Source organism: Gallus gallus, chromosome Z (assembly GCF_016699485.2).
Source record: "Gallus gallus isolate bGalGal1 chromosome Z, bGalGal1.mat.broiler.GRCg7b, whole genome shotgun sequence".
Classification (NCBI taxonomy): domain Eukaryota; kingdom Metazoa; phylum Chordata; class Aves; order Galliformes; family Phasianidae; genus Gallus; species Gallus gallus.
In genome coordinates this window covers 40,780,657-40,801,349 of record NC_052572.1, presented here as the reverse complement: position 1 = coordinate 40,801,349, position 20,693 = coordinate 40,780,657, and the positions used below count along the sequence as shown (strand labels likewise).

Genomic DNA, 20,693 nt, shown 5'->3' with positions numbered 1-20,693 from the left:
TTTTCTTTTTTAAATTAGCTAGAAATTTCCAATATTTCTGAAAGGGGCTTTTTAAAAGAAAGGCCTTAACCAGTGAATTCTTGCAGAATGTCGAAGATTCAACATTGTTCTTCATTTTACATAGCTGTTTACCACACTGCAAGTTGAGAGTAGAATAGATGTAAAAAAAAAATAAAATAAAATCATCTTGCTCCAGCAGAATTTATGCATCTCATGCAGTGTTGCTAAGTCTACACAGTGAAAGTACACACTGATAGTTATTTGTGGGTTAGTATTCTGATGAGAACTATAAATCTCATGTAAGACATCCAAAAAAGTGAGATAGAATATTTGAAATAGTGATTTATAGCTTAATATTTTTCCATCAGACTGATGCTTTGTTTAAATCCTCATAGAAATCATACTGTAATTTTTCTGCTCACTTACATTTCTGCACTCTAATATACATCATGCCATTTCAGCTTTGAGTCTCTGTTTTTATCAGCCGATTCTAGGAACTGACTCGCTAGATGTTCCAAACAGGAGTTTTTCTATCTCAGACTGAACAACTTGAAATGATCTCATGCCTGTACATATGGTACAGTTATACACAGAAGCAGTAATTGTGATCATTCATGTTTTTGAGCTGTACATACTGGACTTTCAAGACTTCTTACTATGATTAGGCTTTCTGATGCCACTATATTAAAATACTGCTTTAAAGAGCCAGCAAAAGTCTCTAGACATCCTTCAAGTCTTTACATTTTCTCTCATTTCTCTTCTCTGTTCTTTGGAGATTTTGTCATTCCTATAGCAGTGCTTAGCATGAAACATTTTCATGGCTAAACATTTTCAGTCTTCTTTACCAAAACAAAAGCTGAGATTTGATAGATCAAATGTCAATGACATGTACCCAGTACATATTCAGAAATAAACTAATTGTACAATAAGTGTTGGTACACAAGTGCATGAATGAGATTAGTAGGGTCTGTCTCCCCTCAGACCCAGGCCCAGGGGCTCACTGGACCAGACGAGCTCTGCCCAGATAGGCACTTGGGCAGAGGTGAGGTTCCATATTTGTCACTCATTTTTGCTTATTTGTACTCCCATGGAGAGCTAGGAGCTAAGTAGCTGTTAATTCACAGGGCCTTATCATTCTCTAGGTTATCTTGTTCTTCCCCCAATATCTGGTATCGTGCCCTTGGGCAGTGAGAGCTCCTTTTCAGACTGGAAGCTGAAGAGCATTTTGCACTGTTCTAATTATATTCAGGCTACGGCTTGTCCTATACCGTTGGGCAGTGCCTTAATGTGATCTAATGTTTTAGTTCTATCTGATTAAAAGGAGTATTCACAAAGTGTCCCTTAATTGTGAATGCATCGTTGATCTCTTTCAATAGATGGCTCTGAACAGACTGTGATCGGAGACACAAAACCTTTGAAAGGTCAGATTGTGGATAACAATAAGTATGAGCAATTTCACTCAGAGTACATGCAGATCAGAACAAGGATTTCTAAGTCGTAAAATGCAAGCAGTAATAGAGCTGGAATGCAAAACCGTATCACATTAAAGCTCTCATTTAAGTATACTTAAAATGCATTTGCTTTTTCAACGTCTTCAGTTAAGTAAAAGTCATCAGCAGTGTGCTGTAGTATAAATCAATAGTCAGCCTTTAGCAAACAGTGTTTTCTTAGCAAGATAACCAAATATCGTAAGGGAGACTATTTTGCTACCTTTCAGATATGGAGTTGTATATTTATAACATATGGGTTGATATATTTAAGATATACTGGCATCAAAGTGATAATCACTGAGCAGATAAAATAACAAGACAGGGAAAGACGTTAGATTAAATAAGAAATTACAAGGAGTTGTGATTTTAAGTAATGATTTAAAATCCCAAATGACTCATAATACATAGTAACAAATCAAAGCTAATATTTTTTCCTTTTTATGTTGGTGATGGTAGATGAACAATAAATTTGATAAAGTCACTCTGGATTATTCATGCATCTGTCTTTCCTTTCTCCTTTTATTTCTTCTCTTGTAACTTATCTCGCTGCTGAGATTGAGTGGATAACCTAATGTTCTAACGAGCAAAAGCAAAGGACTGTGATCTGTGAGGCATCAGGAATTCCTAGGGAAAACAAACAAACAAACAAACAAAAAACTGGGATATCAAAAGCAATCAAGATTTCTCAGAGATCCTGTTACTTTTTGAACTAATGAACAAGAACGTTCCTTCTCTGCTGTTCTGAGTACTTATACAATAGGGCAGAAAAGTAGGGTATTCATGCTGAATGTCAGCATGTACCTGACTCCAGATGCATCTGGTTTTTCAACACGTACAGTCTGCACAATTAGCAGCCCTGAACATATTGCTGCTTTTGTAGACTCTGAGAGTGTGAGACATGACTTTACAGGGACATAAGCTATAGCTGCGATTTCCTTTTCAGCTTGAGCAATACTAAGGGATTTATTTGTAACTAAGATACACCTATATCATCACATACTTAACATCAGAAATCTATGCTGAATTATCATCTAAAACGCTGTTTCCCTAAATCTCAGCCTTCCTCATGAAATCACTTTGTGTTACCACTAGTAAGATGAGAAAAGAAAAATAAAACAGAGTATTTAATAATTGTAAGAACAGACACTAGAAAAACGTATTCAGTATTAGAAATCAGTTTACCTCCCGTGAACTGAAGAGTCTTAGGTGAAAGGTTAGTGTACGAGGGCTGCTCCTAAAGTAATGCCTCCTATTTATTTATGTTGGCCCACAACATCGGAGGTGGATGCTGATGCTATGGCAGTAGAGACTGAACCTTCCTGCCAATATTCAGTTACATGTTGTTGCCGTGTGACAGATGGCAGCGGAGAGACAGTCTGAGAAAATGGCATCTGACATGGAAGTGCTGACGTAGCAAAGATGTGGAACTGAATTCCCACATACAAAAAAATTGAACCCATTGGCATTCACTGCTGCTTGCTGAATGTTTATGGAGACCAAACAGTGGATGTGAGCACAGTGAGGCAGTGGGTGATGCATTTCAGCAGTGGTGACAGTGTTGTGAAAGACAAGCCATTTTCTGGATGGCCATGCAGATTTTTACAAGTGCAGCATGCAGACTTGTTCATCACTGGTTAAATGCATGGCTGGTGGTGGTGACTATGTTGAAAAATAGTGTTTTGTAGCTGAGAATTTGCTCTATACAAAAGACTTATTGTGCTCTTTGTAGCTGTTGTTCTTTCTGTGGAAGTAAATGACAGGCATTACTTCCAGAGCAACAGAGGTAAGTAACTAACAAACTTTAAAATCCAGAAGCATCTGTGCACACTATAGTAAGATTTTTGCTTTATATTGATTAATTTGCATCCACGAGTGCAGATGGAAGCTACAAGCCTTGAGACAAACTCTTACTATCAAATTTTCCCAGGAAATTTTCCTCTAACCTTGGGCCCTCACAACTATAGCAAAACTGCCACTCCATGTAGCAGTGATAGACTGACTGCACTAACAGCCTTTGTGGGTCTAGTAATGGGCACTGAATCTTTATCGAGTTTGCACTAACCTTGTAAACAGAGCTCCTCACAGAAGTAGAGCTGGCAGAACTGGCCTGCTAACTTTGGCCCATCAGGTAGATACCTGCCACACTGGACTGTTAGATAAACTGATGGATTTCCTTTTTACTTGTCCAACAGCAAAGCAGAGAAATAATCACAAAAATCTTAGCAGACATCAAAATTATTTTTCCTTGGCACCCATGGATCCAAATTCAGCTTTTACTCCCGTTAAAAATATCCCAGTAGATAAATTTACTCCAGTAGTCAATTTAAACTGTTAATTCTGTGGAAACTACTTTTTTATTTGCAGCTCAAACAAACAAGTCTGCTCTGTTTGTTTTTTATGTTTTCCTAGGCTTTTAGAAAAGAAATATCATAAAGCCTGCAATTTTTGCAAGAAACATAGAACCAGGATTAACTATGTGATGTACAGAATTTTAATAACAGGTACAGTATATTACATCCAGTGCTGGTGAACCCTTATTTAAATAAATATATATATATTCATATATACATTTAAATAAATATATATGAGGTTGTAGGCTGTGCTTGTCTTACATGTGACACACACACACACACACACACACACACAAAAAAAAACCTACTCTTGACTACCTTAAAAATGCATTTGAAATGAGGTTAAAATGAATTTAGCTCCAGAAAAAGCTCTAAAGTGCAAAGCTCCGCTCATTTCCAAACATAACAAGAGCACAGACCTTGCTACTTTGCTCCTTCAGTATGTTTTAACTTTGACAAGCTGTTATTCAGGGCATAAAGGGTAGTTTAGACTCCGTGTCTATTCAATTTGCAGCCCAGTCCATGTGGCTTGCTAAATTACAATGTCAGGAACATGCTCAAAACCATGAAATCACCTAGAAAATGTCAGGGACCAACCTGGATGAGACTTAAGTCCGCAGGAAATGAAAGCTTTTTATTCATGTAACAGCCACAGCAAATGTTTTCTGTAGGAAATATTCTGATGTGCGTCAGCATGCACTGCAAAGTAATTCAAGTATTCTTGCTTGTTGCTTTCCTAATTATCCAGTAGGTTGGTTTGTTTCCTTCCACGTCACCAAGTTTCTTTTTTGAAATCTTTCTTTCTACTTGAACACTTACTGAGAACATGTAGACCTAAAACATGCCTATGAGATAAGCATCAGCATAATATGAAGTGGTCATAAAAGAGACTCTTGCATAGTGAATATCCTGTTCTCCTAGCATCAGCTCATCTTTCTCATAGTATAAATGCATCTTGGCTTGAGAAAAGAGGTGAGGTCTAAGACTATGTCAGGGATTTACACTGTCACTCCATGAAAAACAACTTGCCTTACAAAAATCAGTAGTTCTTTCTTACTTGCCATAGACAAAATCAGATTATTATTTAAAAGCATTGAAAGTTTCATTAGCAATGAAAGTATCAAATGACGAATTATTTCATTGCTACTATATGAAATAGATAAACTACTTTTAAGCTTCCCAATTATTTCAGAGGCCCATCAAATCAGGAAATTGGCAAATGTTTCTATGCATCGCTCCTGATCTTACTGGATAAACTCATACTCTTGTGAAAGAAAGAAGATCAACTTTTCTGAATTCATTCTTTTTCATACAGGATAAAGCATTTGCGCAGATGGTTTTATTTTCTCAGGTGATGAATATACTTGATATGAACTTGACTTGGTGAAAGCGTACATATTCTGCTTCCACAAAAGAAAGCCATTGAAGAACAATTCCACCATTTCCAGCAGTACAGTTTATATCAGTGAACATAAGTAACAACACTATCCATGAAAGCAAAATTTCTCAATATGTAGAATAGGAGTCAGAAAAGCACTCAAAGCACTCAAAGACAAGCTCAGGCCTGACTTTAACCCATGCCCTTATAACTGAATTTAATATTTGATTCTCTCTATAAAGAGACAAGACATAAATGACATGTATACTTTTGTTTCTGTGGCAGTTTACTTGGCAGCGGTTATTGCAGCCTGCAGCTTGAATTTTCAGAGAGCCTTGCCACTCTTCATCATTACTGTTCTAGCCATCTTCTTCGTCTGCTGGGATTTCTTAGTAGCGAAGTATGAAGACAGAATTGCTGCATTTTTTTCCCCTGGAGAAAGATATTTGGAGAAACAGTGGTTTTGGCTGAAATGGTAAATATGAATTACTGCTTACTTATGCAAAAGAACAAAGTGTTAGTTTACTTTTACAGCTTTTTTTTTTTTTTAAACTTAAGGACCATAAGCAAATAAAGATAGATTAATCATTAAAAGTACAACATGATTGGATAGTATACACAGACTACTAAATTCTTTCCAGTTAAGACAAGTCAGAAACATCTTTAAAAGCCAGTGCAAAAGCTAGGTATCAAAAATCTTAGCAGAAAGAGTAAAAAAATCCTCAAATTGAGGTATGTTGGGTTTGTTGCTTCAAAAGCATATGCCCAGAGAAGTTTAGGGATGTCGTAGCCTTCTGTATTCATTCTACAAGCCAAAAATGCCATTGTCAGTTGCTCAGAGAACTGTGAAATTTGTGAAAAACAAACAACAAAAAAAACACCTTAGCTCTAACTTTAGTAGACTGCTAAATACTGAAATGTGTTATTGAAGAACTACTTGTTCATGTATCCCTGTAGCAATGAGCTAAGAGCTTTTTTGATTTAATCTTCAGATGTCAAATCATAGCAGCCACGTTTGGTGTTGTAATAACATCATGCAATCTTATTTGGAGTGGTAGATATTTATCTGGTAGATAAACTGTAGATACTTATACATGGTAGATTTTTACTCCAAATACTTCTTAGCAACTATCAGGAGTATTTAACTTACTCCTGGGAAAATGTGAAAGGAGGCTCACTGAGATTCCAAAGAGCAAGTGAAATCTCTTTAAAATAAAAAAGATTGTACAATATCCTTCATTCTCGGCTTTGTCACCTCGTCTCAGGGGGAGACAGAGCTATAACAAGGAATCATTCCAGGTTCAGAAAATAACCACGGATTAGTCTTTAACTTAAGATTTTCCATTGGTTTGCCCCAGCACTATAGATTTCAAAGAAAGATGCTATAAAAATTGTGGTCCTCCATCTCTGGAGTCACATCAGGGAACAGCTGCAACATAAATACCTATGTTAGGCAATTCGGCAGGGGAAGGAACAAAGAGAGCAGGAGAGTCCTGAAGGGTAGATGGAACAACTCAGAAGTAGTACGTGCTGTATTAGGTAGGCTGCAATCTTTAAACAGCATGTTCCAGATTAAGTGGTTAACAGTGGGTCACAGATCACCAAGAGAAAGAAAGTCTCTCAGGTGCAGAAAGTGTTATTCAGCATTGCAGCAGACAATTCTGTGAAGCTAGCTTGTCATACTTGTGATTAAGGTCAAAAAAATAAATTTACATAGGTAAATTTAGCTAAATACCATTCAAATCAGAGGAAGCTAAACAGCAGTTGGACATAATTAACATGAAATAAATTAAACTGTATTTAGTTTTCCTCTCTTTAGGCTATGTGCTGTATTCCCCTATCTTTCAGACTGTTGTCAGAATAGTCGCCCTAGTATGGAAACTGCGCATAGTTCTTTGTTAGTGGAGACTGATGGATACGTTGCTTTCGTCACTGTTTCTAGAGTAATTAAAATTGCTGTGACTAAAAGTTATTTTTCTAAACAGGCTACAGTAAGCTGCAAAGAAGTAAGCAGTTTGCAGCCTGCTCTTCAGTGCTACGTATTTCATGTGCGCATCAGTTAATCTGCACAATGCACTTTGAAATGAAGCTCCTGCCCAGATCTAAGGAATTAATCAATGGAGAAAGGAAAAAGAGGGTAGAGTAGGAAAGGAGGGCATATTTTCACATTTCACTTAGTAAACACAAGGCCTAGGTGACGGTCACTCATATTTTACTGAGTGTTCCCCACCCTTTGGCTCTGGGAGCACAGGTGCAAGACACTTCTGGATGACACCGAGGGGCATGGCTATGGCAGCAGCACAAAGACAGTTTCCCACTTATGTACAACTCAATGTTTCAGCTTAATACTTGTGCTCAGCGGTCTTTTTCACAGAGATGTAAATGTCAGGGACAGATAGGAGGGAAGGAATATCTGAACTCCTCCACAATGTCATGCCTGATACTTTTTTATCTTGCAGGGTACTATGTGCAGCTCTTATTGTAGCTATCATTTTCTGGCTCATCTTTGACACAGCAAAACAGGGATCCCACCAGCTGATCTCCTTTGGTGGGCTTGTGATGTATATTCTCTTGATGTTTATATTCTCCAAATATCCAACAAGAGTGAGTACTTAGTCTATTTTGGATCTGTCTTATTTTAAGTTGTATGTCTCAAAAACTATTTCCCTGTTCTAGGGCTAAGTTCAGTAACATAAAACTCATTAAAACCAGAATTTAAGCTTGTCAGAATACAGTGATGTGTTTCACTTTGGAGGAAAACCATTTTGCTCTGCTATCTTGGGAAACATTCATGGGGCTGTATGAGCAGTTGGCTCTTACTTGTTCACAAGGCCATTTCCTGTCCCTTGTACTAGCAGAGCAATAGGTGAGGCATTTTGCACTTTGCTTCCAGAGCATGAGTGCAAGCCTGGGCAGGTTGCTCCTTGCTTCTCAACCTCAGCAGGCTCACCACAGCTTCCAGAATGTCAGGTGTATGTGACAATGTACATTGTTGTCATCAAAGCTCACTGCATGGAAATGGAGCTCTTGTTCTCTCATGTTTTATTCACACTGCAAACGCCAAACTCAGTCCCACAGATTTCACTAACAGATTGTTATAGGCTCCTTGATGCCATTTATGTTAATTTTCCAACTGACATTTCCACTGTAATTCTCTGTACCGCTGTGAAATCACAAAAGCCATGGCAACTCTCACCTCAGCTTCCAAAAGCTTTGTGCTCTCCAACGGGTCCTCGTTACACTTAATTTGTTCGTATTATTAAAACACCAACTGAATGAATTAACAAGAGCCATCTCAGCAGTTTGTCTTGTTAATTATCAGATTCAATTCCCCTCCCCCCCCCACCCCCCCCAAAAAAAAAAAAGTTTTCCTGAGGCAGCAGAGCAGAAATGTGCACATAGTAAAGAGGAGCCATTCAAGTACAGACACAGCTTTTCCTGTAACTGACTTTGTATCACATGACTAGCAATAGCTAGCACTAAGCAACTCTCAACTATACAAGCTGGGGAAGACAGAAATACAGCTGCAATTACTCAAACATATGATAAAGAAATAGATAATACAAAAATAGATAAAAATTTTATAGAAAAATCACCCTAGTTACTTCTTTTTGGATGGTGATTCCATTCCAGTAAACAAACAAACAAACAAACAAAAACACAGAAAGGGAGGGAGGGGGGAAAGGAGAAGAGAGAAGGAAGGAAGGAAGGAAGGAAGGAAGGAAGGAAGGAAGGAAGGAAGGAAGGAAGGAAGGAAGGAAGGAAGGAAGGAAGGAAGGAAGGAAGGAAGGAAGGAAGGAAGGAAGGAAGGAAGGAAGGAAGGAAGGAAGGAAGGAAGGAAGGAAGGAAGGAAGGAAGGAAGGAAGGAAGGAAGGAAGGAAGGAAGGAAGGAAGGAAGGAAGAGACAGGAAGAATGCTGTGAAAGTAACACTTGCCTGCTGCCATCATGTGTGTTTATTCCAACTTTAAACTGTAGCACAGGAAGAACTGTCTTTCCTTTTCACTTGCTTGCCTGCAGTATGTGTTGGTGAAATGGGCGTGTTCACACTTATACAGCCAGATTTTCTGCACTGCTTCAGAGGGAGATAGACATATCCCAGAGTTCTCCCATTAGGAGGGACTTAAACTCTGAGACCCTTGCTTTGGCAGCTGCTGCTATTCTGCAGACTAGACAAACAATCCTTATATATTATTATATTAAGAATTATATATATTATATTAGTTATATTAAGAAACATCTGAAGTATATTGTTATATATTTAAATAACAAATAGTTTATCTGTTTTTATTTTCCTGTCCATCTAGGTTGCTTGGAGACCAGTGTTTTCAGGAATAGTAATGCAGTTTATTCTTGGGCTTCTTATCCTGAGGACAAAAGTAGGGTTTGATGTATTTAACTGGCTAGGCATTCAGATCCAGGTAAGCTACTGGACATAACCATTTATTTCTTATGTCATTTTTCTGTCTTGAGGCTCTTACCTAACAGTCAGGCAGTGCAACAATCCATTTGCCCCTAGATGTTTTCCCCTCATGAGGAAAACTGAGTTCTGAGTGGTAACTGACAACCTGCATTCAGTCTTCTAATTTCTGTTTTGTCCAGATGAGAGCACAAGACCTCATGCAACTGGTTGATAAATAATGACCAGAGTAACCCTGTTTGTTAACGTCTTTACCTTCTGTGGGATAAAATCGTATCTTGCATCTCCAAATACAAAACTGCTTTTGTGCCAATGCCCTCATAGAAATACCTAAAACTTGGTCCAACACCGAAGTATCCTTCCAAAAATACTGAAAAGATTTGAGATTTAGCAAGGCGGAAACACCATTATCTTCAGAACAGTCCTAGTTCCAGGGGCTTGTCATACTTATCAAAACATATAAGAAAGTAAGGAACAAGTAGAAGAATACACCACTGGGACAAGGCAAACCAGCTCACTGCAAACAGTAAGAGGTCTCTAGAGTGGGGCAGGATCCTACCATAGGTATCTGTACAGGTAGTCTGCAGACACAAAGGTTTTTAAAAAGTTCATTGTTGCAAAGTACTAAATAAGAAAAATCCAAAAATCAGATTAGAGACTACTCACTGAAGGACATTCAGACTTTTCATCCCAGAGATGCCATTCATACAACTATTCTTCACGGTACAGATAATGAAGTGCCTTTAAAATAAGACAGTGCAGAGTGTACCATCTCTGCACACGAGTGGAGACACATGTCTGACATCTGTTTGCTGCTAACCTGCAAGCAACAGAAGTTACCTGCGTTTTGTTGTCGGATTCTCAGCCTCCCCTTTCAGTTCCCACTGAAGCGCATCTAGTGCCCCCTCTCATTAGCTCCATATGGCTTATGGCCACTGCCATCTTAACTAGCCATTACATCTCCATTTTACATTTTATCACTGATAGCACACATTAGCATCAGGAATATAAAAATGAACTGCAATGCCAGAATCAACAAGTAAAATATTCGTTTCCTCAGCCGTCAAATCGCCCTTTCAAACTGTATCATTTATTGAACATATTTACATTACAGGAATGTAGAAAAGTACCAGAGTATCAGGATTAAAAAATGCATTCTCCTCTTAGTAAAGTAGGAAAACTTGTCCTGTGCCGTTCTTCTACACAGTTGGAAACAATCTGCACTTGTGGCAGAACAGAGCAGGGACCCCAACAGACATAGGTCAGTTAAGCCTTGACCCACAAAGAGCATAGCACGAGATCCTTGAACCACACAAAATTGCTGCAACAAGTCTAGCAGTATTGGCATGCTTTTTGTCAGTGACACAGAGCCTGTGACTAATTTCATTTTTTTTTCTGTCTGTAGACTTTTCTGGAGTACTCTGACACAGGTGCTAAGTTTGTGTTCGGTGACAAATACACAGATCATTTCTTTGCTTTTAAGGTAAGGCAGCTTTTATAAGCACAGTATGGGAAGATAGGCTGCAAAAAGGAACAGAATGTTTGGGAAATATATGCACTATATGTCTTATGATAAGAGTGCAGTAATCAGAGAGATCAGCTATGAGGCAAACTCATCCATATTCTACTCCACATAGAAGATCTGGGAACCTCGTATATAATGGACTGTAGTTAGAGATCATGTAGTAATGACTTTAAGCTAAAACAACTTTCTGTTAGATATTAGGGAAAAATTCTTTACTGGAGAGCATGGCAAGGCACAGGCACAGGCTGCTCAGAGAGGATGTGAATGCCCCATCCATGGAGGTGTTCAAGGCCAGCTTGGATGGGGCCCTGGGCAGCCTGATCTGGTGAAAGGTGTCCCTTCCATTGTAAAGAAACATTACCTCCTGCCTATCTTCTTCATGTCTGCACACATGAAGGTTCTATACTGTGCTATACTTTCATATCCTGAATTGCTGTGTAGACTGACTGACAGACATTGCCTATGTAGAAATGGAAAGCCTAGGTATGTTTTTATACCAAGGAGAAGGTGCCCATGCAGAAGCAGGGAAAACTGCATGAGTCATGTCTTCCATTAAGGTCATCCCCGGGAGATTCTCCATCTCTCCTTTAGAATTTGTTGGGAAAATGCTGAAATACAGCTCAAGTGCACTCTGCTCCCTCGCATGTGTCAACATTCTGCCTGGTTTTGTTCCCACACATGGTTCCTGTCATGGCACTTGCTTAGTTTGGAATCAAGAGCACTTATATGTTCAAAATAACAACAACAACAACACACTAAGCATATCAGGATTCTGATAGGGGCCATTTCTCTGTGTAGCACTTTAGATATCTGATTATGAATTTGAACAGCTTTAATCTTCTTTCTTACCTGGAGATATCAAAACAGGATATTCTTATATTCTTCACATACTTTACTTCTTAAGAGTAATAAAAAAAGAAGATTCTACCTGTAAAATATATTGTTACTAAGAATGCTCATAAGAATTCAGGGGGGAGGAGAAGGGGGAAGCATTTCAACAAGAAATAGAAATTATATTTTAATATATTATGTGAGTGTAACAAGTGAGGTAAGGAAGGCAGGAGACTGGCATGGCTGAACCAGGACCTGCTGGTCAAAGCAAGAAAATGCACAGGCAGTGGAAACGGGGGCACATACTGTGGGAAGAATATAAGGAAGCTGCTAGGCTGTGTAGGGAGGGGATTAGGAAAGACAAGGTCTAGCTTGATCTAAGCTTTGCAAAGGATGCCAACAAGAACAACTTCTACAGATACCTCAACCAGAAAAGTCAAGTACAGGAGGGCATACAACCCCTAGCAAGTGACATAGGCAAGCTGGTAGCAACAGACAAAGAGAAGGCTGAAGTACTTATCAACTCTTTTGCCTCGGTCTTCTCTGATAACTGCTTGCCACACGGCCCTCAAATGTTTGGTTTGGTAGGAGGTGACTGGGGAAGCAACGTTCCTCCCACTGTTAGCGAAGATCGGGTTCATGACCACCTGAGGAACCTGAATATCTACAAGTTTATAGGTCCCAATAAGATGCATCCCAGAGTCCTGAGGGAACTGGCTGATGTAGTCACCAAGCCACTCTCAATGATATTTGAAAAGTTGTGGTATTCAGGTGGAGTCCCTGGTGACTGGAAAAAAAAAAGGCAACTTCACACACATTTTTAAGAAGGATAACAAGGATGACCCCGGGAACTACCGACCTGTCAGTCTCACCTCTGTGCTGGGAAAGATAATGGAGCAGATCCTCCTGGGAGCTCTGCTGAGGCACATGGAAGGCAGGAAGGTGATACGGAAGAATTATCATGGCTTCACCAAGGGCAAGTCCTGTTTGTCCAACCTAGTGGCCTTTCGTGATGCTGCAACCACTTCAAGTAAGGGAGCTAGATTTCTAAGCCTAGACTTCTAGCTCTTTGTTACAAATTGTCTGTGGAAGTGTTACTGGCTTTTTCAGGGTACTCATTAAATTTCTTCATCAGTTAAATCTTGTCTATCTAAAGGTGTGTGGTAGGTAGTAGAAGCTGTACCTTTTGGAGACTAAACTTTCTTACTGTTTTTTCACAGATAGAGATATAGTTCCATTATTTTGACCAAGAAGGTATAATTACACTGCAGGACCTATCCATTCTTCCCATGTGGAAACATGCTAGCCATTTCTGGAGAGAAGGTCCAAGATGAGGTCCACCTGACTTCCATGTTGTATTTTCTTTTATAGTTCTCAATTCGCTCTTCTTGGCACTGACATCTTCTTCACCTACAGGTTCTACCTGTGTGTATATCCAAGCTTAACTGATGAATAGGTTTGGTTTTCAGTTGAATTTGTCATTTGATATTAAGTGTTTTTCATTGCATTTATTTCTGCAGACAGTGTAATTGAAAATCCACTGCAATGCAGTGTGTTGCAAGTAGCTGATTTCCATGTGCTTATATTAGAGTAACAATTTGCAAATATTTTCCATGTGATTTTGTTATGCCCTAGATGTCTGCTAGCCTGAACAGATAATTAAAACAGCTATTTACCTATTAAATGGTTGCTGCTATTTTCTGATGAAGACATAACATAGTAGGTACAACATTAAATCACTGGAGATTCAGGCAGAAGAGTTTAGTTTTAAAATAGTCTCCAACTTTTTATACAGTCAAGGCAGAAATTGTCACAACTGAAAAATAACCTCTCTGTTTCATGCTACATCCACAATTGCCTGCAACTCAGAAATGGAAAAAGCACGATTTAGAGTTCTCCAAGTTATTTTCACAGGAAGGTGTGATTGAAGTGAGGCAAAGGGATGCTAGCTATTACCTACCACAGACAGAACATTGGCTCCTCTCTCCTTCAGCCAAAAACATACTGCTCTATCAACTGATAACTCTTCTCATCCAATTGGAGTGAAAGACACGTATCATTTTAACATCTGCCTTACCCAGCTGACTTTTGATTATCTAAATTGAGTTTCCAGAGTTTATAAAAATTGTTGGTTGTACTAACTTCCCTCTGGAAAGGAAGAGCTTTAACTTGCTAGAAAGTTCTGAACTAACAGTGTGTTTTTGTTTTTTTCATTCCATTTACTGCTTTTATTTATGATATATTATGACCTCAGTTAAGCACATGTAATACCTTATTAGTGTTAGTCACATTGTTTTAACCATAATTAATTTGTCTGACTAATCCTGGAAAGGGATTTTTTTTTCCTTTTATATATTTATATTTATATATATTGGTATAGAAATGATGTACTCCTGTGTGTTTAACAACTTGAAAATGAAGTGATACTCGTATTCAGAACGAAAAACTAACACACGTAATAACTCGTCACATAGTGGGTTAGACATTCTTGGAATTGTTTTAAATCATATGTTTAAGGAAAACGTTCCTTCTACTTCCACTGAAGGATACATATTCAATTCTCCTTATATTTAATAAGTATACACGTGTGAATTTGTTTTTAAGCTGAATATATCTGTGCTTACAGTTACAGAGTTCTTCAGTATGCCACACTCAATGTTATCAATACAATGGAATAACAAATAAAGAGGATTTTACTATAATGTGTTATTAAGAGGCAGCTATGCTGCTTGAGCTTTCTAAGCAAGCTGTCCTTTATTGTGGGAAATCAAGGCAGTTACAATTCCTATTAGAATCTCTCCATCTTCTGAAGGATTTCTGTCCCAATACTTACCCAATAGCTGTCCAAACAGGATTTTTTCAGAAATAAATACAGAGGAGCTGAGCTCTGAATTCTATGCCATTGTATATATTTCATGGCTTTCGAAGTCTGTACATATCTTAGAAAGCGCTAGTGCTCAGTAAATGCTTGAGTTCACATAAATACGGCTATAACAAATACTTCGCAGATACATGACAAATAATCCCAGCACAAATACACACAACAATTCAAGAAGGTTAAAAGTTTTACAGCATAAATGTAAACTTAATGATTAGTTTTCATGACTTCTAAGTGTATCTCGAAAAACATGAGCCTTTTTTCTTTCTAAAATTAAATGGCCTACAGAATCATGGACAGGAAAACCATTCTAGAAGTTTAATGATCTTATCCTTCCCAATCAGGTCCTGCCAATTGTGGTTTTCTTCAGCACAGTAATGTCTATGCTTTATCACATTGGATTCATGCAGTGGCTCGTTGGAAAGGTAGGTATTGCTGACAGTAGGTTCCTGTTTGCCTAACATGAGACACCTCTTTAATGCCTATTTTTTCAGGGAGAGACATATGGAAAGTAGTTTGTTTTTAACCTGGCAATAGTTTTGAATGTTACCACTACAAAATCCTAACTGACATCACCAACCATGCTTTCCTCCCCAGACTGTACTGTTAATACCACAGTAGCTAATGGCTTTGCATGGCTGCTTCAGTGTCCCTCAGATGCCATATTTAGCTAAATCTTCCTTTCCACCTGTCCCATGTCCATTGTCCATCCCACAAAATGCAGGATTAAGACTACATCACAGCCAGTGGATTGCTGCCTACTGCAAAGTACTGCAGGAGGGATTGCGAACACCACCCAAACACAGGCTCCCTAGGGAACTTGTCTCTATGAATAAGATTATGGAATCACAGAATAACAGAACATTCTGAGTTGGAAGGGACCACAAGGATCAAGTCCAACTCCTGGATCCACACAGTACCACCCCAAAGTCAAAGATTGGAGACTGTTTCCTTACCTCATACTTTAAGTCTTCGTTGTTGTCAGGTCATAGGTCCAGTGTCCAGTCTGGAAAGTCTGCTAGAAAGTCTACAATTAGTCTTTCTACCTATATGCCTGGTGAATTTATCAGATGAGGGAGAAGATCTTTTTATGGCTGACAGTTAAAGCTTATTTCTGGTAAAACATGTAAAGTCCTTTGTCGTTCACATTGACAGGATTATTACATACTAACTACAAACCTCACCAAGATGAAATACTGTGTACTAAAATTTTTAGCTGTAATAAAATTCTGCACTTTTTTTCCCCTACATATGGCCAAAGTCGCTTTGGAAAGGTGTGTAAATAATAATGACATATCAAAATATCTACTTCAGTTAATTTAGTTCAGCAGTTAGTGCCCAGGAGGAGCCTGAGGTCTTTCAGCATTTTACTCTCAATTCTGTTAAATTATTCCTCCTTGTCCTATTTAAGCATGCCACTTCTAAATGAACAACGTTAGTTTGATGTTGAAGTCATTAATATTAAATATTTACGGAGTCTTAGAGCCCTGATACTGACATGATTAATTCAATAAGTTAATGGATCAGGCACACCAATGTGTTTGTTTGTTTTTTCTTTTATTCGTTTTTCTTCACTTTAGGTTGGATGGATAATGCAAATTTTTATGGGGACAACTCCCGTTGAGTCTCTTGTAGCTGCTGGTAACATATTTGTGGGACAGGTGAGTTTAAGCATGGAAAAAAACACTAAAATGAGATTACTGAATCTCGTCTGTGAGCATCTGTGTATAAAAATAATCCTCAATTCATATGAAGTAAGGACAGTAGTACAGAAAGTCTGGTGGTTGATTTCCTGGAAGACAGAATTCTGCTAAGTTTGTATGCTGGCTGTGACACACAACAGGACATGTTTTAAGAAACACATCTTTTCCCAAAAGAAAATCAGATATAAATGTAGGTGATAGATTTCCCTTATGAGACTACTCCAAGGCCATTTTTTTTTCCTTAAATTAAGAAGAGAAGAAAAATGGGATGAAAAGGGGGCATATGAGGCAGATAGTGATAGGGAGAATGGGATCCTGGCTCATCTGCACAAGGCCCTAGCGAAGAAGGCATAGCACATAGTTGGCTTAATGGAAAATCTAGTAAAGTAACGCTACAGCAATATCTGTCAAAGTCTTTAGAGAAGAGTGAAAAGATCACTGTCCAATCCCACAAAAACACTTAACACATCCATAGTTATTTTGCAACAGTGCCTTACTCTTTCATACTTCTAGTTTGTCCATTTAACACTACCCTCAGGATATGTTCACACTCATGCCAGAAGGACTGCAAGCACCTGCCCATAAATACTGGCTGGTATGTATGTATCACACGATGCACAACCCTACCTGCAGCTCAGACCCATGACTGTTTCTAGCTCACTAAGAACTGGATTTGGATTTGTTGGCAATTTCACTTGGCCTTTGGAGGAGAGTTAAAATCTGCAAGAATCATCAGCAAGAGACATGCTGGCAAAATTTTCCCTCCTCAAGAAAAAAAACCAACTTATTCATACTCAGAGCACTCATTAGCACAAAGATTGACTAGTGGAAAACACAAAGGAAAGTGCAATGCAGTCAGTGATTTTCCTGCCCATTTAGTGAGAAATTTCTGAGAATTTATTAGGAAGTTCTGAATTTGTTGTTTGTTTTTCAATTCCAGACAGAGTCTCCTCTCTTGGTACGGCCATACTTACCATACATCACCAAATCTGAACTCCACGCAGTCATGACAGCAGGATTCTCAACCATTGCTGGAAGTGTCTTAGGAGCATATATTTCTTTTGGGGTAAGTGATGGAGGAAGAACTGAAAACATTTGGTTTAGCTTAAATCGTTTAAGTATAGAAGCACAGCTAAAATATTGGGAAGTACACCCGAGTTATTCCTCTACCTCCTTTTTTTTTTTTTTCTTTCTGATAGGAGTAATCACAGAAAATTTCTTGTCTCCTGATGGTTGAAGAAGATAACATGTTCTGATCTTAAGTAGAGTAATACACCTTAGGTGTACAGAGTGTCTTCCTGCAATTGCTGCAAGGAAATTGCTGATTTCTGTACATTTCTACAGTCCAGATGAACTAACACAGAATATGCCAGCTGGTCAATGGCTGCTGCAGTGACACAGATGAAGTCCTTTGGGAGTGGCTGCTAGCCATACGATCCTAAAGACTCCATTTGTGACCAAGGTTCTAGTAATGCTGTATAAACACGGGTAGTGAATGCCTTGTCTGCCATGAGGCTAGCAGCACAAGGTTAGACAGAAAAACAAGGCTGAAGATGTGATTTTCTATCAAAGTCATCAGGAAATGGATGATAAATATGTTCCATATCTGAATAAAATACAGTGAAGAGACAGAGACAAGAAGGGAGGATTGGCTGAAAAGACAAAGAAGCAAAGAGAGGAAGAGATAGAAATACTGTAAAAGCTAGCAAAGAGGAAGTTTTTTGTGTAGAAATCTGTGAAAGAAGTGGTGAAATGGTAACAGAGAAATTGAGCCATGTAATTTTTTTTAATTGCACTTTCAAGGGACAGAAACAATGCTTGGCTATCAAGGAACATACATGTAGCGTTACAGAAGCTAGCTCTCTCTACTCTGTTCTTCTACTGCTACATCCAGGACATGGATTTGGTTTTGGTCTGCCATGCATCTGGCTTTTTTGTTTGTTTCTTTCTTTCCTTTGATTTTTGGTCTGGATAGGAGAGAAGCAGCTCTCCTCAGGGAAAGATTACTTTGTACTTTTTACTTCTTAGGCTTCCCCTGTCTACAATTAGCTTTCTCCAATTTTCTTTCTTTCCCTATAAGTAATGTGATATTTTTAATGACTCCCTGTAGAAAAATTATCCAGCCATCTAATGGTTTTAATTGCTTTCTACATGTTTGTTTATGATGTTCGTGATGCAGTTATCAAAGCATATTTTCTGTCACTCAAAATTCTAGGTTTCTGCCTCCCACCTACTGACTGCTTCTGTCATGTCTGCACCAGCATCATTAGCAACCTCCAAACTGTTCTGGCCTGAAACTGAAAAGCCTGAAGTAACTTTGAAGAGTGGCCTAAAAATGGCAAAGGGGTAAGCTCATCAATGTTCTAGGTTAACAGTAATAATCTTGTGAAGACACAATTCAGAAAAGTAATTAACTCCTTACACATAAGATTTAGGGGCAGCACATGATGAGTGGGCAGGCAATAAATCAAGTAGATGCCGCTATATGCCAAGCTAACAGTTTCTGAATTCAAGTGCAGCGTGTCCAACTGTAACTGTCTGAGGTACCACCACTCACAAGGACAGGTGCAGAGCTGCCATGGACCTGAGCTTGACAGCTGTCAAAGAGACTGAAATGCCTGTCCAATATGAATCACCAAAAGATTTTCCCATTTGCTCTTTTCTTTGCAATAAATATATAAATACAAGCAAATAGAAACAAAGGTAGAGCAACCATTTCAGCGACAGCAGCAGCAGAAAACTTTTTGCCCATCTGCAGGGAGACTCACTTGCCTCAGGAATGATAGACAAAGCAGGAAGTCTTGGAAGGAGCTGCTTCTGAACAGAACAAGCATCTCTGCAAGGGCTGCTTGCAAAAAGATCAGTGCCCATTCCCTCATTGCAGCAGTGTCTCAAGCAGTCACAGCACTGCGATATGATACAGAGCTTGCCCAACCTCTAATTCCAAAACACTCCTACTCTCAACCATGCCAGAATTTGTCCTCGGGGTACCCAAGACAACCTCCCAGTACCTCCCAAGAGGATCCAAGGCACAAACCCGCTTCACCTGACTGTTATTTCCCTGTGACTGCACAGACAGCTCCATGAGTTGATTCCTAATTACACTCATGCAACTTTTAGGTCTGTGATTTTTCTTGAGTTACGAAATGTTCACACTCTGGTTTCTTGTTGTTGTTGTTGTTGTTGTTGTTTGTTTTTCACTGATAAAGTGAATCAAATAACCTGCTGGAGGCAGCCAGTCAAGGTGCATCCAGCTCTATCCTGTTGGTGGCAAACATCGCTGTGAATCTCATCTCATTCCTTGCCCTGCTGGCTTTCATCGATTCAGCCCTCTCTTGGGTGGGCAATCTGTTTGACTATCCACAGCTCAATTTTGAGGTATGGTCTTCAAGTCCCTAATACTGCTTATATGTGTACATAATTTGCCTTTCTTGAATCATGCATCTGTATAGTTTGTTGTTGTGTTGTTGTTTTTTTTTTAATTTATATTTTCGCACACATATTCTTCAACAATGTCTGTACTATCAACGGGAAATTGTTGCCATGTAAATATTTCTGTCCATTAGTCCATTAAATTGGACTACTGGATTGTTTCTGGTAAGCAGCTGTGCACTTTATTGAGCACTGTGTGCTAATACCTGCCTCCTCTGGCTTCGCTGTGTACTTGCCAAACCATTAACATCTCCTGCAGACAAACATTGAAGTCTCTTTTGTCTTTGATAGCCACAGTAAGTCCTTAATGCTCACTAACTTCACCTAAATAAGTACACCTAATAAGGCTGGACTCATTACCAGAGCAACTGTAAAACTAAACCCGAATCAATCAGCTGAGAAAACAAACTTTAAATAGGACTTAGCTTTTGAGGTGTTTTTTTTAGCTTAGGATGATACATAATTTTTGACCCAACAGAATAACGATTCGATGGATTTGGGCTTTCTGTTTTCCAAATTCCTGATACAGTGGCAGTGTGAAATATGGATATAGCACTGTGATACAGGTGCTGAACAAGTGGATAGGCACTCATACTGGCTTTATCAATATTAAGATGCTACCCTACAGAACTTTCACAGATTATCCCACCACACAGACAACCACAGCAGAGGAAAGTCATGTATACG

General features: G+C 38.8%; 1 protein-coding gene and 1 long non-coding RNA gene across 3 annotated transcripts in view; one reads left to right on the top strand and one right to left on the bottom strand.

Moving 5' to 3' along the window:
• Positions 1 to 20,693, top strand: part of SLC28A3 (solute carrier family 28 member 3) — a 43,392-nt gene that overhangs the window by 13,505 nt on the left and 9,194 nt on the right. For both annotated transcript variants that reach the window (XM_040656460.2, XM_015280378.3), the window contains 10 exons: positions 3,900 to 3,991; positions 5,505 to 5,694; positions 7,679 to 7,823; positions 9,525 to 9,638; positions 11,043 to 11,120; positions 15,216 to 15,296; positions 16,452 to 16,532; positions 17,515 to 17,640; positions 18,790 to 18,920; positions 19,784 to 19,952. In XM_040656460.2, coding sequence (XP_040512394.1) covers positions 3,900 to 3,991; positions 5,505 to 5,694; positions 7,679 to 7,823; positions 9,525 to 9,638; positions 11,043 to 11,120; positions 15,216 to 15,296; positions 16,452 to 16,532; positions 17,515 to 17,640; positions 18,790 to 18,920; positions 19,784 to 19,952 — 1,207 coding nt within the window. The remainder of the gene's footprint in view (positions 1 to 3,899; positions 3,992 to 5,504; positions 5,695 to 7,678; positions 7,824 to 9,524; positions 9,639 to 11,042; positions 11,121 to 15,215; positions 15,297 to 16,451; positions 16,533 to 17,514; positions 17,641 to 18,789; positions 18,921 to 19,783; positions 19,953 to 20,693) is intronic.
• LOC121108595 lies at positions 5,411 to 8,531 on the bottom strand. Its single transcript, XR_005843225.1, has 2 exons — positions 8,040 to 8,531; positions 5,411 to 5,651 (listed from the first exon to the last, which is right to left on the bottom strand). It is a non-coding gene; the product is annotated as an uncharacterized LOC121108595 (long non-coding RNA).